At 37.4% G+C, this 18,613-nt stretch overlaps 3 protein-coding genes across 3 annotated transcripts; 1 reads left to right on the top strand and 2 right to left on the bottom strand.

Moving 5' to 3' along the window:
• The first annotated feature begins 424 nt into the window (after positions 1–424).
• LOC109123688 (uncharacterized) lies at positions 425–2,098 on the top strand. Its single transcript, XM_019224106.1, has 3 exons — positions 425–488; positions 1,438–1,933; positions 2,014–2,098. The coding sequence occupies exons 1-3, from the start codon at positions 425–427 to the stop codon at positions 2,096–2,098; spliced, it is 645 nt and encodes a 214-aa protein (XP_019079651.1).
• Positions 2,099–11,272: 9,174 nt separating this feature from the next.
• Positions 11,273–14,946, bottom strand: LOC100258434 (putative disease resistance protein At3g14460). Its single transcript, XM_019223936.2, has 2 exons — positions 12,506–14,946; positions 11,273–11,729 (listed from the first exon to the last, which is right to left on the bottom strand). Exon 1 carries the CDS (start codon positions 14,938–14,940, stop codon positions 12,574–12,576), a length of 2,367 nt encoding a protein of 788 aa, XP_019079481.1. The 5' UTR covers positions 14,941–14,946; the 3' UTR covers positions 11,273–11,729; positions 12,506–12,573.
• Positions 14,930–17,063, bottom strand: LOC109121551 (putative disease resistance RPP13-like protein 1). The gene has a single exon (XM_019223937.2). The coding sequence runs from the start codon at positions 16,901–16,903 to the stop codon at positions 14,948–14,950; it is 1,956 nt and encodes a 651-aa protein (XP_019079482.1). The 5' UTR covers positions 16,904–17,063; the 3' UTR covers positions 14,930–14,947.
• Positions 17,064–18,613: the final 1,550 nt, after the last annotated feature.

Raw genomic sequence — 18,613 nt, 5'->3', positions numbered from 1 at the left:
TCATTTTCAGGCGCACCAGTGACTCTGTTTCAGGTGTCATTTTAGATGCGCTTCAGGCCCCATACCTGGCGTTGTTCAGCTGCCATTTTTGGGGCTGCAACCAGCGCCATTGCAGCGCCATACCAGCGCCATACCAGCGCCAATTTTCAGGCGCGTTGAAGTGCCATTTTTATTTTTATTTTTTTGGACTGTAACCAGCGCCATTGCAGCACCAATTTTCGGCGCCATTCAGGCGCGTTGAAGTGCCATTTTTTGGGGCTATAACCAGCGCCGTTCAAGCACTGTTACTAGGCGTCGGTCAGGCTCCATTTAAGGCGCACCTTAGCCACCATCTCAGCGTCGTTCAGGCGCCATTAGAAACGCCATTATTTTTGGGCTGCAAGTCGTCGTTCACACGCCGTGTTGAAGCACTGCAGACGGCTTCATGGCTTGGACTGCATCCAGCAAGGGTGCAGTCCACGTGGGTGGCGGCGAGAACGTCGCTGCCGGTGTTGAAGCAGTCCACTGGGTGGCAGAAAAATAGGATCTTGGGTTTGGGTTGCAGGTGATATTAAAAAAGTGAGGAATCTAGAGAGAGATGGGGCTCCACTAAGGTTATGGGCCTTTATATAACTGCCTATTGGGCCCATTAGGTTCAAAGCATGGGCAGTGGCCCATTTTACAAAAATAAAAGGCATTAAATTGGGGCATGTATAAATTTAAAATATAATTTAAGCCCTTTTTAGCCTGATTTTGAATTTTTATTTTAATTTTATTGGGCATGGAATTGATTGTGTTTTATTTGTATTTAGGCACTCATTCATACCTTTAAAATTATCATGTAAATTTTATACATGCAAAATAAATAATTATATACTGCTTTATATGTTTGTAGCCTAAATTAAAGTTGTAGTTTTTAATACATGCAATTGTTGCCTAAAATTTAGTTAGATATATTAAAATTATATCATATAGTTTTAATGTCTAGTGAAACTATATGATTTTTTAAATAATTAAGGAATAGCCACAACATCCTTAATTATATAAAAAATTATATATTAATAAGGATCGCATTATGGACATTAATTGTAATTAACTATATAAATATGATGTTTTACCCCATAGGGTTTTCATTATGTTTATATAATTAATTAGGATAAAATATTAAAATTAATTTTTTTCTAATTTACCCACAGGAGTTAGGAAGAATTAATTTAAGTTTATCATAAAGATTATAGAAAGAAAATATCAAACTATATTTAGAATAAATTTCATGATTTAATAAAATAGTTTGATAAAGTCTATCATAAAGATAATGAATCTTATTGAATTAAAGATTTAGCCCACAGGCAATTTTTAATAAAATTAGATTCAATTTTAAGCATGTTCTACATTGGTAAAGCATGAATTTATATTAAAGCCTCAAATTTTTAATAAGCTTGTAATCCTTTTGTGCAGTTTTACCTAGCATATCTGATATTCGTTGTGAGGTTCCCGAACTTAGAGGAGATAACTTTAAGATATGGAAGGAGAGAATTCTTCTTCAATTAGGGTGCATGGACATAGATTATGCTATAAGGAAAGATGAACCACATAAGATCACTGATACCAGCACACCTGAACAAATTTTATTGTACGAACGCTGGGAGAAATCTAATCGCCTTAGCGTGATATACATTAAGACAAAAATCAGTGCTGGTATACGTGGTTCAATCGAGCAACATGAGAATGTCCGTGAATTGCTAAAGGCTATTGACGAGCAATTCGTCACTTCAGATAAAGCCTTGGCAAGCACCCTAATTATGAAGTTCACATCCCTGAAGCTCACCGGTATAAGAGGTGTGCGTGAACATATCATGGAGATGAGGGACATTGTGGCTCAATTGAAGAAACTCGAGGTAGAAATGTCTGAATCTTTCTTGGTGCACTTTATCCTTAACACTCTTCCACCTCAGTATGGACCTTTCAAAATCTCTTACAACACACATAAGGATAAGTGGTCTATCAATGAATTGATGACCATGTGTGTTCAAGAGGAAGGAAGGTTATTGATGGAACAGGGAGAAAGTGCCATGCTGGTGACGCAAAGGAAAGGAAAGAAAGGAAAATCTCAAGCTAGTCAGAAAGAAAAGCAACAAATTCCTCCTAAATCTGACATTAAGAAAGACGAAAAATGTTTTTTCTGTAAAAAGAAAGGACACGTGAAGAAGAAATGTCTGAAATTTCAGAATTGGCTTGAGAAGAAAGGTAACCCTACCTCATTTGTTTGCTATGAATCTAATATGGTTAATGTAAACACCAACACATGGTGGATTGATTCTGGATCTACAATCCATATTTCAAATTCCTTGCAGGGTATGCAAAACCTAAGGAAGCCAGTGACAAGTGAGCAATTCATCTTATCCGGAAACAAGATGGGCTCGCATGTGGAAGCAATAGGGACATGTTATTTAACTTTAAATAGTGGTTTTGTTTTAGAATTGCAAAAGACTTTTTATGTACCAAGTTTCTCACGAAACTTGATTTCAGTTTCTAGACTTGTACCGTTTGGATATTCCTTTCATTTTTTAGAAACATCTTTCAGTTTGATTTATAAATCTGAATGTGTTGGGAATGGTATCTTGTCTGATGGTCTTTATTGTATATTCTTACAAAATGATACTGCTCATAATTCATTGCATGTCCAAACTGGCATTAAGAGATGTGTTGTAAAAGAGGATTCCTCTACATTGTGGCACCGGAGATTAGGTCATATCTCCATAGATAGAATCAAAAGATTGGTGAATGATGGGGTACTTAGTACTCTAGATTTTACTGACTTTGAGACTTGTGTGGACTGCATTAAGGGTAAGCAGACCAATAAGTCAAAGAGAGGTGCTACTAGGAGTTCCACCATACTAGAGATCATACATACTGATATATGTAGTCTTGACATGGACTCTCATGGTCAGAAATACTTCATCTCTTTCATAGATGATTTCTCACGATACATGTATCTCTACATACTTCATAATAAAAATGAAGCTTTAGATGTCTTTAAAGTCTTCAAGGCAGAAGTAGAGAAACAATATGGTAAACAAATTAAGATTGTGAGATCAGATAGAGGTGGAGAATATTATGGTAGATACTTGGAAGATGGACAATCACCTGGACCATTTGCGAAGTTTCTTCAAGAGCATGGGATTGTTGCCCAATACACCGTGCCTGGTTCTCCAGACCAAAATGGTGTAGCAGAAAGAAGAAACCGAACTTTATTGGACATGGTGAGGAGTATGCTTAGCAGCTCAAAACTTCTTAAATTCTTATGGACTGAAGCACTTAAGACAACTGTATATATATTAAACCGAGTTCCAACCAAGGCTGTCCCAAAGACGCCATTTGAGTTATTGAAAGGTTGGAAACCGAGTTTGAGACATATGCGCGTTTAGGGATGCTCGTCTGAAGTGAGAATTTATAATCCACAAGAGAAGAAACTGGACCCAAGGACTATTAGTGGGTATTTCATTGGATATGCTGAAAAGTCTAAGGGGTACAGATTTTACTGTCCATCTCACAGCACTAGGATTGTGGAATCGAGAAATGCTAAATTTCTTGAATATGACTTGGTCAGTGGGAGCGATCAATTTAGAAACATAGTTTCTGATATTGATCATACAGAGTCTCAACCTTCCACTTCAAGTGATAGATTGTTTATTGTTCATAACACCCCTCAAGTACAATCGGGTGTAGAACGAACAATCACTGAAGTTCAACCAGTCGTTGAAGTTCCACAAGTTGTTGACAACATTCCAGTAGATCAAGTTGATCAGGAGTTTCCTGATACTTCTGGACAACAAGTTGAACCTCATACTTCCTTAGAAGATATTGGTGCAACCTTAAGAAGGTCTACTCGAACTAAGAAGTCAGCAATTCCTAATGATTATGTAGTGTATCTACAGGAATGTGACTACAATATAGGAGCCGAAAATGATCCCGAATCTTTTTCACAAGCCATGAGTTGCAAAGAATCAGAATTGTGGTACAATGCCATGAAGGATGAGATGAGTTCCATGAAGTGCAATGATGTTTGGGACCTTATTGAGTTGCCTAATGGTGTAAAAACCATTGGTTGTAAATGGGTTTTTAAGACAAAGAAAGACTCATTAGGCAACATTGAAAGATACAAGGCCAGACTTGTTGCAAAGGGGTTCACTCAAAAAAAAGGAATCGATTACACGGAAACCTTTTCTCCTGTATCTAAGAAAGATTCCTTGCGCATTATATTGGCATTAGTAGCCCACTTTGATTTAGAATTGCAACAAATGGATATAAAAACAGCATTTCTTAATGGAGAGCTAGAGGAGGAGGTTTACATGAAACAACCTGAAGGATTCCCCTCTAGTGATGGTGAGCAATTAGTTTGTAAGCTTAAGAAATCCATATACGGTTTGAAGCAAGCATCCCGGCAATGGTATTTAAAATTCCATAACATAATTTCTTCATTCGGTTTTGTTGAAAATGTTATGGATCAATGCATATACCTTAAGGTCAGTGGGAGTAAAGTTTGTTTTCTTGTTTTATAAGTGGATGACATCTTACTTGCAGCCAATGATAAGGGTTTACTTCATGAGGTAAAACAATTCCTCTCTAAAAATTTCAACATGAAGGATATGGGCGAGGCATCTTATGTCATTGGCATTAAGATCCATAGAGACAGATTTAAAGGTATCTTAGGTTTGTCTCAAGAAACCTATATCAATAAAGTTTTAGAGAGATTTCGGATGAAGAATTGTTCACCTAGTGTTTCTCCTATAGTGAAGGGTGATAGGTTCAATCTGGACCAATGCCCGAAAAACGATCTTGAGAGGGAACAAATGAAGAACATTCCATATGCTTCTGCAGTCGGAAGTTTGATGTATGCTCAGGTCTGCACAAGGCCTGGCATTGCATTTGTTGTTGGAATGTTAGGACGATATCAGAGTAACCCAGGTATAGACCACTGGAAAGCTGCAAAGAAAGTGATGAGATATCTTCAAGGAACCAAAGATTACAAGCTTATGTACAGACGAACAAGCAATCTAGAGGTAGTTGGCTACTCAGATTCAGACTTTGCTGGCTGTGTTGATTCACGTAAATCAACATCTGGATACATTTTTATATTGGCCGGTGGAGCTATATCTTGGAGGAGCGTTAAGCAGACCATGACTGCTACTTCTACTATGGAAGCTGAGTTCATATCTTGTTTTGAGGCTACTTCACATGGTGTATGGCTTAAGAGTTTCATTTCCGGGCTTAGAGTTATGGATTCAATATCTAGGCCATTGAGTATATATTGCGACAATTCAGCTGCAGTCTTTATGGCGAAGAACAATAAAAGTGGAAGTCGAAGCAAACACATCGACATTAAGTATTTAGCCATAAGAGAATGTGTTAAAGAAAAGAAAGTGGTTATTGAGCACATTAGCACTGAATTGATGATCGCTGATCCTTTGACTAAGGGCATGCCACCATTGAAATTCAAGGATCATGTAGTGAACATGGGACTTAGTTCCCTTATGTAGTTTCTATTGTACAAACTCTTATTATGATGTTTTCTCATATTAATGCGCACTTTTTATTTAATTTTGAGAAAATTCAACTTCATTGGACCAAGAATGAACATAGGGTTTATTCATTAAGTAATATTGCCACATAAAGCATAATGTTAAGAAATGAGTACATTGTAATACATGGAAGGTAACACTCGTTAAATAAAGGACTTATCGCCATGATTCATGTATTTGTTACTTAATGGGACAATTGATGGACTAAATTAGGACATTAGGTTAAAGGTGTGGACCAAGTGGGAGAATGTAAGCTGAATACACGTTCACACGTTCTCACTTCATGATATGGTCCAACACTTTGACCACGTCCTCCACCATCTCACTTCCGCTGCGATTAAGGAGCACGTTCCACCAACTGCTCAACATGGTGGCAAGAGGCAACGTGGTTTGATGGAAGCCACTGTTATAAAGTTTTTCAAAAAATGGTCCCAAACTCACTCTGTTATTATCTTCAGAAAACACCATCTAAAAAAAGGAGAGATCAGAGTTTGGAAATCTGGGTTATTGAAACCAACTACAATGGCTAGAGGTAAGTAGACTATTCTTAGTCTTTTCGGTTTTGATTCATGTTGCAAGTACATTGGAATCGAATATAGCATGTAAATTTCTAACATTTACTGCTAAATCATTGTTTGGTTTTTGTGAAGAGGCAACGAAAGGGGCTTGTTGAGGTGAAGAAAAAACAAGGTCTTGTCTTGGCGCTAGATTCTTGTTGATAGTTGTCGGGGTCGGGGAAAGAGATGGGGGAGACGCCTGCCGTTGTCGTGGTTCTGAAGGTGTCCTCGAGCAGCCAGAAAGGGTTTCCTCGGCTGGGGTAAATGACGTTTTTATATTCATTGCAGACGAGGATGTGCCTTCTTCGGGCTGGAGATGTTGCTTTCTCTCTATTGACTTATTGGGTCTAGAATTCTTCCCAATATGATCTGGGGAGCTTGAATTCTTCCCAATATGATCTGGGAAGCTTGAATTCATCCCAATATGATCTGGGAAGCTTGAATTCATCCCAATATGATCTGGGAAGCTTATACTGGCAGATGTAGTAGCTGGAGATTCTCTTTTTGTAGCCTTGGATTCAGCTGATGGATCAAGAGGAGTCTTTTGTTCAAAGACTATAAACCCTGAACCAGATGGTGCTAATTCATTTCCAAGGGAGCCTTTCTGATATGGTCCTGACTTTCTTTTGGTTTGGGCATGGAGTTGGCACTGGGGACAAGGACTCTGAGCTGAAAGGTCCTGCTGCAGGTGCCCAACATGACCCTTGTATTGGATTTGCTGCTGAAGTTGGCCAATCTTTATCTGGGAAAGAAATGGACGCTTTAGATCTATTTCAACGCACAATCGGGAAAATCTAACTCTTTCACGTCTTTCAGTGATGGGATGGATCTTGACAGGTCTACCAATAGCTGCTCCAATCCTTAACAACACTTCATTATCGTAGTATTCCATGGGGAGTTCCAGGAGGTAAACCCAAACCTTTAAATGGGTGGTGGTGGCCTCTGAAGGCTTGAAGTCAGGAGTCCATTGACGAAGGGTGATATAGTGTTGATGGATCAACCAGGGACCCCTTTCAAGTACTTTTTCACAATCCATAGGAAGTGAAAAGTTTAGCAAGAAAAAATCAGACCCAAGTTCAAAAATTTCTAGTGTTCCCTCAGGAGACCAAAGGCTAAGAAAACGATCGTAGTAGTATTGCAATCGGACCCTTTTGCCAAGGACCTTGGCAATAAGGCAGTGCTCCCATGGTGCTCTTAGAGAGGCCAATTCGGTTGAGGGAATCTTGATGTTTAGGACAGTTGAATCAGTACCATCGTCAACATTAGGACCAATTACGCATGAGAGAGGTCCCATGAATGGCAGTTTTTTCACTGGTTGGTTTGGGAATAGAGACTGCAGATGAAGGTTGGGTGGTGAAGGGCTGTGGGGAAGGAGCTTCACTGTTATGGGGGATGGAACTTCCATGGTCACCTATGGAGGTGCTCTTCTGCTTTTCCATGGGGGTTTGATAGCAAGAAAGCATAGAGAACCATCTATAATCTTAAATATTTGTGGCTGACGTGACAACTTCCTTTCTAATTAATATAAGAATCAATTAATATACCTTTTGAAAAAGAATTAATTAATTGATCAACGAGGTCTATTCATTAATTTCATGCCAATGAGTTGGTTGTTGCATTTTGTCAATTAAGTCATGAGGAAACAACAAAGAATTTACGGATCATGGACAAGAGAATAGTCATTGTCTACGTAACACCCCACCTCTATAATTCAAATTTAATGGAAGTACTGGCTGTTTTGGGGATGTTTGGGAGTTTGTTGAGTTTGGAATGAAAGAATTTTAGGTCTGTATGTGAACTTAGAAATTTGAGAGGGTTGTTTATATCAGTTGATTGTCAAAAGTTTAAGAGGAGAATGCAACAATGTGAGAGGTGAGAGAGAAATAGGATGAGCTATCTTAAAATGAGATAATTCTAGGAGAGTGATGAAGGCTTGTCGTGAAAGAGGTTGACTGGTATGGCGGTTATGGTGGATGAAGCTTCCATGCATGGTGGCGGATGGGGGGTGGTGTTGTGTTTTTCCATGGTGGATTGTTGGCAAAAGAGTGGAGAAACCAATTAATACATATATAGCTATCTTGATTTTAAATATTCCTGGCTGATGTGACAAAAGCTTTCTTCCCTAATGAAATGCGAGCTTGTATGATAGGCACATTATTATTATTATTATTATTATTTTCAATTATCCAAGGAAAGAACGTAGAATTTACCCATTATGCTAGAGAGAATATGTCATTGGTTTGGAACTTTGGATTTTAAGACTTTTGGGACTCGAAGAATTTTTGGGCTCGTTAGAAATTTGAAATGGTTGTTTATCTTAATCTCATCTCAATGAGCCTTCAACATTACATATTAAACATAGATCTTCAAAACTGTTTCAAAGGTACTTACATTGGGAGCGGATTTCATTAGCAAGATACACTAGGGTTATATTTGGTTCCTAATAAGTTTGAGAGAAAATGTTAAAAAAAGAAATTAGTGCAGAAAAATAAAAGAAAATAAAAAAAAACACATTTATAGTCAATAAATTATTTTTATATTATATTTTAAATCTCATTTCGCTTATTTTGACTTTGGTACATAAAAATTAAATAATTTAAAAATATATAAAATTTTAATTAATTTTAATTATATTTGATTTTTTTTATATTATAGTCAAAAATGAAAAAAATTATTTTTTTAATATATTTCTTTTTTGTTATTAACGTTTTTTTAAAACCAAACATAACCTATATCTATTTTAGATTGGACAAGGAGTTCAACCTCTCACTTGGAAGAAGCGATGATAATAAAATCTTGTATCAAGGGTAAAAATTTTGAAGGAAAAGAGTCAATTTCTCATTGGAATTTTGATCGTCTATGATCTTTTGATATTGTAATTAATAGAAATAACGTATAATTATACATCACACTTAGTACAACCACTTGATTTCATGATCAATAAGCAGAGAGAGAAAAAAAAAAACCCCCCAAATTCACAAAGTTGAAGGATGATTAACGCATGAAAAGAAAACTTCTTGAGCAATTAAATGAGTATCCAACTGGAGATTCTTCATAAGCAGATGAAATCAGGCAGGAACACAAGGCTTCGACATTGAAATTGCGAAATGCCGAAGAGAATCCAAGCTTCAAGTGGGCAAGCTTACAGGACAAAAAAGGGAGAGCTTTTGTGCAGATCTGAGCAAAGCGGAAACATGGGTTCGATCAAATTGACATGGGGAAGATTCTTGATTTCTTGTTAACAGTTTTGTTGTGTACTGAACTGAATTTTTTGGGATAAAGGAGGAGTCAAATATAATGGTTTTCAGTAATGTGCCACATGGAAGCATTCAGCATCTCAGAAGTACTTTTCTAGATTTTTATCTCTGCTAAATGTCAGCCTTGCGATCGTCAGTGGAAGCACTTCCTTTTCCATTTTTTTTTTTTATAGATTTTTATGAATCTCTCGCCATTTTTTTTTAATTTTTATTTATTATTTTTTTAATAATGGGGGCTTGTCAATTCACTATTTTTGGATCCTACTTTTTCTCATTCGAAAAAAAAACAAAAAAAAATTGATTAACATCAAGTTATCAACTGATAATCATTGTACCTCTTATCACTTTTTTCTTTGTAATCCAGGTATACCTCAATAATTCAGACATAAAGACATAAATAAAAAAAATTATTTAATGAAACAAAATACAAATATTCCACTTGCAAATTGTTTTTAAGAGTCAGTCAGAGATGAGTTTTACTTCCTAGTCTATTATGAAAAAAAAAATTATAAAATGGAAAATTTTAATAGTATAATTATTTTACTTTTGCAAGTGAAAATTTTAATAATTCTTGATAAAATATTCAAATAAAAAATAAATGATAAATTCTTTATATTCATAAATTAGATAAGGGTCAAAGATAAGAACAACATGTTGCATGTTTGAGTTATATTAAAAAATTCAAAATGAATCAAATCTCCCCAAGCTAATGATGTGGGTTCCAATTTTCGCTACCTGCTCAATATTATACTCTATATTATTTAGAATGAAAATTAAATTAATTCATCATTAAATTGACTCAATGAAATCTAATGAGTTCTACCTATTATTGAATTTGAACTAATGATCTAATTGCACTTTTCGGTATGACTACCTTATTATGACTTTACTTTAGTCACTAGCCATGTTTTTAGCATCCCCTCCTTGCAGTTGAAGTAATGACTTCGGGCATTGTTAGCTTATATATTGATGTCTTCAAATTTTTTCATTTTTCAGTAAAATCAGAATGGTATTGATGAAAAACCTTTTTATATATTCTATAAAAATTTCTTCCTTGCATGGATATTTTTGAAAAATCAGTTTCCTCCCAAATGGAGAATGGAGTTAAATTTGAAATCTCAAGTAGAGATAGAACGAAAGGTAACATTAGAGCACTTGATGGGTATTAGGGTATGGCTTATCCAAGTAGAAGCACAAATTCTTTGCTCTCTGAATCTGGTTCATGTTCTCAGGTACCATAGTTGCAGAGGAATCCATTTAAACTTTTGGACACACTTCCTTTGTTTGAGAGGAGAAGATTGAGGTGGGTTTCATGGCTTACCAATTCATAAGAATCACAACAGAAATCAAAAGCATTAGGGAGTTAAATAGCCACTAATTATGGGAGTTTAAGTTTTGGCTGTGCAGGCTGCAGCTAAGCTTCCCCTTTTCTATAGAATCATTCTGAATACAAAGATGATACTACATTGATAGAAAGAAAACATGGTGACTTCGGAAATGTCAAAGATGGCATGAGGTGCATGTCTACAGGTAGCTAGCAGTCTCTATTCACTTCTGATGTTAATAGCTCATGGCAGTATAGATTGATAAATATCCAATTCCAACATCCTTCCAATACATAGAAAAGCTACCAAGCACCAAAAGGTAACATGAGGTACAAGCACTTGCATCTTTTGGTGGAATGCTAGATTAGGATGGTGATAAATATTGATGAACGAGGAGGGGGTATAACATGCTCTAGTTCAATTCCTCTTTCCCTTGTGGCAGCATCATACTAGGGTACAGTTTGGGAGAGACCATTAACAATTCAAAAGTGTTTTTACGTCCACACTGATCTTCTACAACTTCGGAAACTCCCAACTCCCATGTATGCTCTGATGACATCAAAGATGGAAACAAGCATCAGAAAGAGCATGGAATATTCAAATACCCAGTCCAGATAAGATTCTGGCACAATCCATTTGGCCTACCATGCTTGGATTGTTCTCCAAAAGTAGTTTGTTACATGCATGGGCACAATCATCCCAGGAACATGAAAACATTATGATATTAGTCCTATTTTTTAGTACTGAAATCCTCACATTTAAGGCTGAATACCAAACTGTAATGAATCATAACAAACAGTCCTACTGCTGAGGTGTGTTTACACCTTTGAGAAGTTGCTAGCTAGCCTGTTTATTTAGTCTTTAGAGGTTGTACGAGAGATTTGGGACCCAAGCCTGCCTTCTGATCTGGGATTGGGTGTTTGTGGATTTGAAATCAGGCTACCCATTTGTGAAGACCATCATCATCTTTGGACTCAAGAAAAGGTACCTTCTCAAGGAATATAACATGAGTGCTTCCAGAAAAGCAGCCTGCAAAGCAGAAAAGCAAAATGGTTTCAACAAACATCACCTTAGTGAAGAGAAAGTATAAAATCCATTCCTTTGAAGTCTATTAGTCTGATGTTTGAATTATTTTTCTGATGGATGAGAATGCAACTATACAGGTAATGAAATCGAAGCAATCTAAAGATGTCTCACAACCCAGAAACTAGAGTAACTTCTGTATAAAAATAAGAAACAATTAACAGGATGAGAGAGAGAGAGAGAGAGAGAGAGTTCTGTTTCTAGCTTTACTTGCAATCACAATCAATAGTAAATGAATTCTTTTGTAACATAATTGGCATAATATACGGAAAAATAATTGATCTTGAAAATTAAAGAAGAAAGAGTATTGGTGTTTGGATAAACTAAAAGCATCTTACATTTGATTACGTATTCAAGATTCAATATAACAATATAAGCAAGAAAACTTATTCAAACCTGCCTTTCTTGCCACGATGAGCCTCATGTTTGTGCTGCTCTATTTTTTAACTTCTAATGGCAATGTAGACAAAAGAGTTCTTTCAAAGGTAATGCTAGCTTTCAAAATATAGAGAAGCAATGATTGATACCATTAACTCGATGCTTTCAATTACAAAAGCATAAAATTTTGCATTTTCTGAATATGATAAACTCTAAACATATCTATAACTTGAAAGTTGAAATTCTTTTTCTTCAAAATATGTTGAAGGCCTTTGTTGGTTTTCCATATGCATTTTGAAGATCTTACGCACCCAAAGTTGTATGAGATTCAGTCAAATAAATACCTGACAGAATTTCTCTACCTCCAGTGTGAAAGAACTCCACTAGAACTTGGTCAAGGATCTCCATGCCTTTAAAATAGATCTACATTAGGAATGTCCATAATTTTGGACCAATCCTCTCCAGTGTCCTGTTTACAGCGTGATTGTATCAGAGGGCAGTTCTTAATTGTTAGAGAAGAAAGTGTGGCTGGAAGCCCCTCCTTTGGCAAAGCTTGGAGCTTATGGCAGTCTCTAATCTTCAGAGTTTCAAGTGAGGTGAGATTTTGCAGCCCTTCTGATATTGATAGGAGGTCTGGGAGTTCTTGGATGTGAAGAAAGGTTATGGAGTCAGGAAGAAGATAAGTATTTGAAAACGACACCAGACCTGGGATTCCCTCAAACAAGAAAGTTCTAAGAGTGGTAAGTTTGTGCAGCTTCCACTCATCAATGGGATTGAGTTTCTCACAACGAGTAATCTCAAGTGATATTAGGTTGGTGGGCAACCCCTGTTTTGGTAGGGATACAAGACTTGGACAACGAGATAAGGCCAATTTTTGAAGAGATTTGAGGTTGTGAAATCGATTGGGCAAGAACTTGAGCTTCTTACACGTAGCAATAGTGAGCTTTCTTAGGTTAGGGGTAGGCAACCCAGTATTTGGAAAATACTCAAGAAGAGGGCAATTTTCTAGGTGTAAGAAATCAAGATGCACTAGGTTCAGAAGGCTTGAAGGTAATGAAAGGAAATTACCACAAATACTAATCTCAAGACGCTTAAGAGATTTGGGTAACTCACCCACTGGAAAGGACAAAAGTGAAGCACAAGCTTCTATCTCCAAGTACTCAAGAGACATGTCATTGTTCATCATCTCCACAGGCAGCGACTTCAGACTTTTGCAGTAAGAAATCCTCATATATTTGAGTGTGGTGGGAATGCCTCCTTCAAGAACTGACACAAGGGAAGAACATGAACGGATCTCCAGAAACTCAAGAGAGGTGTTGCTGCGTAAATTTCCATCTTGAATGGCCTTCATTGCACCACAGTTTTGGATCACGAGACGTTTAAGCTTGGATGGCAATCCCATATCAGGAAAGGACTCAAGTTTTTGACACCCTTCCACTCGCAACTCACTAAGAGACTCGAGCTTGAAAAGTTCATCTGGCAGTTTCTCCAGGTTATGACAGTCTTTTATATCCAAAGATTCTAGTCTAGGAGGCATCTTGTTCACTTCATCTGGCAAAGCAACAAGTTTAGGACACCCAGAGATTGTCAAGCGTCTAAGAGAAGCAAGGTGTGCTAATCCCAACTGCTGATTCGACAAAGCTACAAGATCACCACAATTAACAATCTTTAGTTCTTCAAGTTTTGCAGACTGTTGCATGAAACCTTCAGGAAAAATTTTGAGTGTTGAAATTTGATTTATCTGCAAAAAGGTTAGTGACCTAAGATCAACCATAGTTCCAAGAATCTCCACATTAGAACCCAACAAGTCCAAATTCAAGAGCTTCACAAGCTTTGGTAGTACAGCCAATTTCTCACAATCATCTATCCAAACTCCTTCCAATGATGGAAGGTAATTCGGTAGTTTACTCAACTTGGGGCAACGTACTAGTCTGAGCACACGAAGGCGAGGAAAATCTTCAGACTCCAAGTTTTCAGGTGAAGGAAGCCTTGAAAAAGCAGCCAGTTCTTGACACCGTTCAATACAAAGTTTTTCTAAGGAAGAAAATCGGTGTGAGAACCTTGTCAACTTTGGACATTTAAATATAGAAAGCTCACGAAGGCAAGGGAATCCTTCAACTCCTCCATCTCCAAAAGAAGACCATTCCTCCCATTCTTCAATATTCTCAAACTTCAGCGTCTCCAATGATTGAAAAGGATCAATTGAAGAGTAATCATCCCCATAAAACTGAGGACCAACATGCTTTATACCATCCATTCCTTCAATGATTAACTCCTTAAGCAATGGTAGTTGGCCAAGTGATGGTAAGGATATACATTTTTTGCAACCCTTGAGATTCAGGTACTCCATCTTACTGAAGGATGGATCTCCCACCCAACTTGGAAATTCTGTACCACCATAGTATTCAATAGAGAGATTTTTCAAGTTCTCATGAGGTTGTAGCATGTCAAGTATCTCATTTTCCACTTTCTCATCTCTTGTACCATCAAATATGCCAATCCATTCTAAAACTAGCTTTTCAAGGTACTCCTTATCCTCTAACTTGGCCTCAATAGCATCCCTGACATTGACAACATTTTGCAACCCTGAAATGGAGAGTTTTCCCCTGAGATTTGATAAGCTTTTAAGCTGTCCTATTCCTGACCCCCTACCTTTGCCCACAACAAAATTAGACAATGTTTGGAGGCTTGTCAGTTTTCCCATATCAACAGGCATCAATTGCAAGCCACTCGTCTCAATATTGAGGTGTCGTAAATTAGTCACATTCTTCAAGTCCATTGGCAGCTTAATAAGATGACGACATTTTAGCAGTAGCGTAGACAGTGCTTGTTGACTCAGGTAACTCCTTGATTGAACTGTAAGAGAGATTGAGGTAACGGAGATGTTTGAGACTGCCAATAGAATCTGGTAATTTAGTGATCTCATAGCCACTCAGCCATAGCACCCGCAAGAACCTTAATTCTGGTAATAAATCCTCTGGAACCTTTTTGGTCAAACAATATATTTTAAATCCATGTAATGGATCTAATGAGAGGAAGGTGCGCAGGCACTTGACTTTGCTAAGTGGCTTAAACTTCACATAGACATCAGTGTCTCCACGGATGTAGGAAAAGTGGCGAGCTTTTTCATATATATTGGATTGCTTGACAACCTCTGCCTTGTCCTCCAACCTGAGAAATTCTTTTCCAGAAATAAACTGAGCTAGATCATGGATAAGGTCATGCATTAGATACTGTGATTTGTCGACACTAGATTGTTGAAAGAATGACCTTGATAGTAGATCAAAGAAGTAGCTGCGGGCCATAGCTTCCATTTCTTTTCCCCCCTCTGGCTGCTGCACAAAACCCTCAGCTATCCATAACAAGACTAACATCTCAATGTCGAATTCAAAGTCCTTGGGAAACACTGCACAGTAGACAAAACATTGCTTCAAATGTGGAGGGAGGTGATGGTAGCTTAACCTCAGGGGTGGAATAATGCCATTGTTTGAAAAATCCCAGATCTTGCTGTTCAGAATATCCTTCCAGTAATTCTCGTTTGGATTAGAGCGTAAGAGACCCCCAAGTGACTTTGCTGCTAAAGGCAAGCCTTTACACTTCCTCGCCACTCCCTCTGCAATGACCTTCAGCTCAGGAAATGCGTATGAGTTTCCATTTGGAAAGGCAATTTGCTCTAACAATGACCAACAATCATCACTAGACAACCCCTTGAGAGGGTATGTTTTTCCAGGGCGCATAATCGAGGCAACTCTTTCACTCCGAGTTGTGACTATGATTTTACTACCCGGTGATCCAACTGCCAGAGGAATCCGCAGTTTGTCCCAATCCCCATAATCCTCGTTCCACACATCATCCAAAACAAGTAAAAATTTTCGTCTGTTCAACATCTTTCTTAATTCACTTTGAAGCAGTTCCAAATTGTTCAAACCACAAGTCCTTTTAGTGGCAGACTCCACCAGTGCTTTTGTTATCCTCTTCACTTCAAATTCATCAGAGACACAAGCCCATGCTTTCAACTGAAAATGTTTCTTCACTCGTTCATCATTGTAGACAATCTGAGCAAGCGTGGTTTTGCCAAGACCTCCCATACCAACAATGGGAATCACACGAATCTCATCACTATTTTCCTCACACGAAGTCAACAGTTTAATCATCTCCTCTTTATCGCCATCTCTACCATAAATAGGTGATCCAAAAACATGTTCTTCATTCACCAAGGGAGTTGTCAATCTCTTCTCAATTCCAGACACTATCCCTCTTGTATTCTCTCTCAATCGAAGAATATCTTTTTGCTTCACAATATCTTCAAGTCTTTCCACAATATTTCTCATTTTCGAATCAATACGTTCACCAAATGGATTAAGAGCAGCAGCAATATCCTTCTTCTTAAAATCAATTCCTTCCTTAACTTCTTGGCTCAAATTCAACGACTCATAAATAAAGTTTGGTACCTTGTTACGCGATTCAAGTGCATCGATAGCGATCTCTTCCAGTATGTCCTCAGCATCATAAGCTGCATCCCTAACCTTGTCGAGCCAATTCTTGACATGTGGATCATTTTCAGCTTGCTTCTCCTCAGCATCATCTAGAACTGCATAGATCACTTGCAGTGTTGTCTGTAGTTTGGTCAACAACCCAGTATCAAGTTTCCATTTAAAGAAGAAATCGATGAATTGTTGGGAAGCCAACTTGTTAAGAAGCACATTCACAGAAGCAGATTCAAGTGCTCTTCCCAAAGGCATGGTTTCCAGTTGACAAAAAGGAAATTCAATAAAGAGAGAGCTCAAAAGCAATTGTTTCTCCTTGAGCAAGGTGTTCCACAGATCCAGGGATAGATGAAAAAGAGAGAAGTCAAAGAAAGGATGCAGAAGGCATTGGTGTGAAGTTGTGAACCCATAATTAGAAGAAACCCATTGTAGGTCATTGACCTAGACGTGGTCCCCGGACCGCTATTTCTTATTATCACTAAAAAAAGACTAACAAATATCGCTGTTTTCACCGCCCGTGGGTCTCCACTGAAAAAGTTATCTAATATCGGTATCTCCTAATAATGTCATAAATATATAATTTACATATTAATAAAATTAAAAATATTTATAATTTTTTTTAAATATAAATAAAAAAATTAAAAATCATTAATATTTTTTTTCAACTTTAATATTATTAAATTAAATATATAAAAATATTAATATTTTAACATTTTGTTAAATAAAACACATATAATATTTAAATATGAAGATTTTTATTAAAAGTTATTTGATTTAATATATATTAAAGTTATATATCATTATATCTTATTATTTTATAGTTTAAAAAAAATTATATTATTTACATTATATTATTATAAAAATTTTGAAAGAAATTTTGTTATTTCATTTAATGGTTTGTAAATTTAAATAAGAAGAACAAATGGTGGAGTGGTGTTAAAAAATTTAAATCGGTCCGACATTGAAATTTGATGGAAATAATATAGGCCTCGTAAAGGTTATCCGCCCAATGCGTTGTGCCGCTTCAAGAGCTCCTGGTGCTATTATGACAGATAGCCCAGCCCATTAGTAAAGGCTCGTTTTCTCCAAAAAAAAAAAAAAAAAAAATTCTCTGGGAAGAAAGATCTAGGCAATGGCGGTACAATTGCCTGCCCGGCTCAAATGATGCCCAGTACAAATGCTTGAAGCCACGTAAGTGCTTCCTGCAAAGAATACATATAAGACATGGCAATGGATTGATAAAAAGGCATGAGGAAGAAGCCATTGATATTGAGAAAATGAATCATTTTGCTTTTCATTTCAATAGCAGTGCAAGTGACACAGAGACTACAATCAAAATTGCACCCACAAATCAACATACACCCACTTCACCTGCAAAATCATTCTTGGGGTGGGATTATAACCATTTGGGTTAATGGGTAAATGGGTTTGTACACGACTATCAGACAAAACCCCCACCATGAAATTTGGGGGTCACACTTGTTGAGGGCTGGCGTTACCAGAACCACTGCAGTTGCCTGATGTACTCGCCTCCTCAACTGAAGATGATACTTCCTTTTTTTGACCTGCAAAAGAAGTCCGGGCAGGGGGTCTAGACACACCCTCCGATGCCTTTGTTAGTTTTGCTTTATAACATCTTAATATTTTTATGGGGCCCTTCTCCTTAGGAATGCTTACCTTCTCTGACTAGGTGGGGGTCTTTTATAGTGCCAGGAGCATTGTCCCTTAGAATGGTGGGAAGAATTTTTTGCCGTCATGATGGTGCTTAGAGGGTGGCAGAGCCATCAGTATCCTATAGGCGCTATCAGAGATTGCTGGAGGGATGATTTGTGGTCATCCTTGTCTTTTTGCTCTGCAGGTGGTGCAGGGCAGGTCGTGGCAGGTCGCTTGAAGTGATCCAGTGTCGAGCATGCTTTTGGTAAAATGAATAATGATTGCCCACGAAATGCGGTCAAGACTCTTGTT

The sequence above is a fragment of the Vitis vinifera genome, chromosome 13 (genome assembly GCF_030704535.1).
Source record: "Vitis vinifera cultivar Pinot Noir 40024 chromosome 13, ASM3070453v1".
NCBI classification, from domain to species: Eukaryota; Viridiplantae; Streptophyta; class Magnoliopsida; order Vitales; family Vitaceae; genus Vitis; species Vitis vinifera.
Note: the sequence above shows the minus strand (reverse complement) of the source record. Positions and strands in the feature narration are given on the sequence as shown.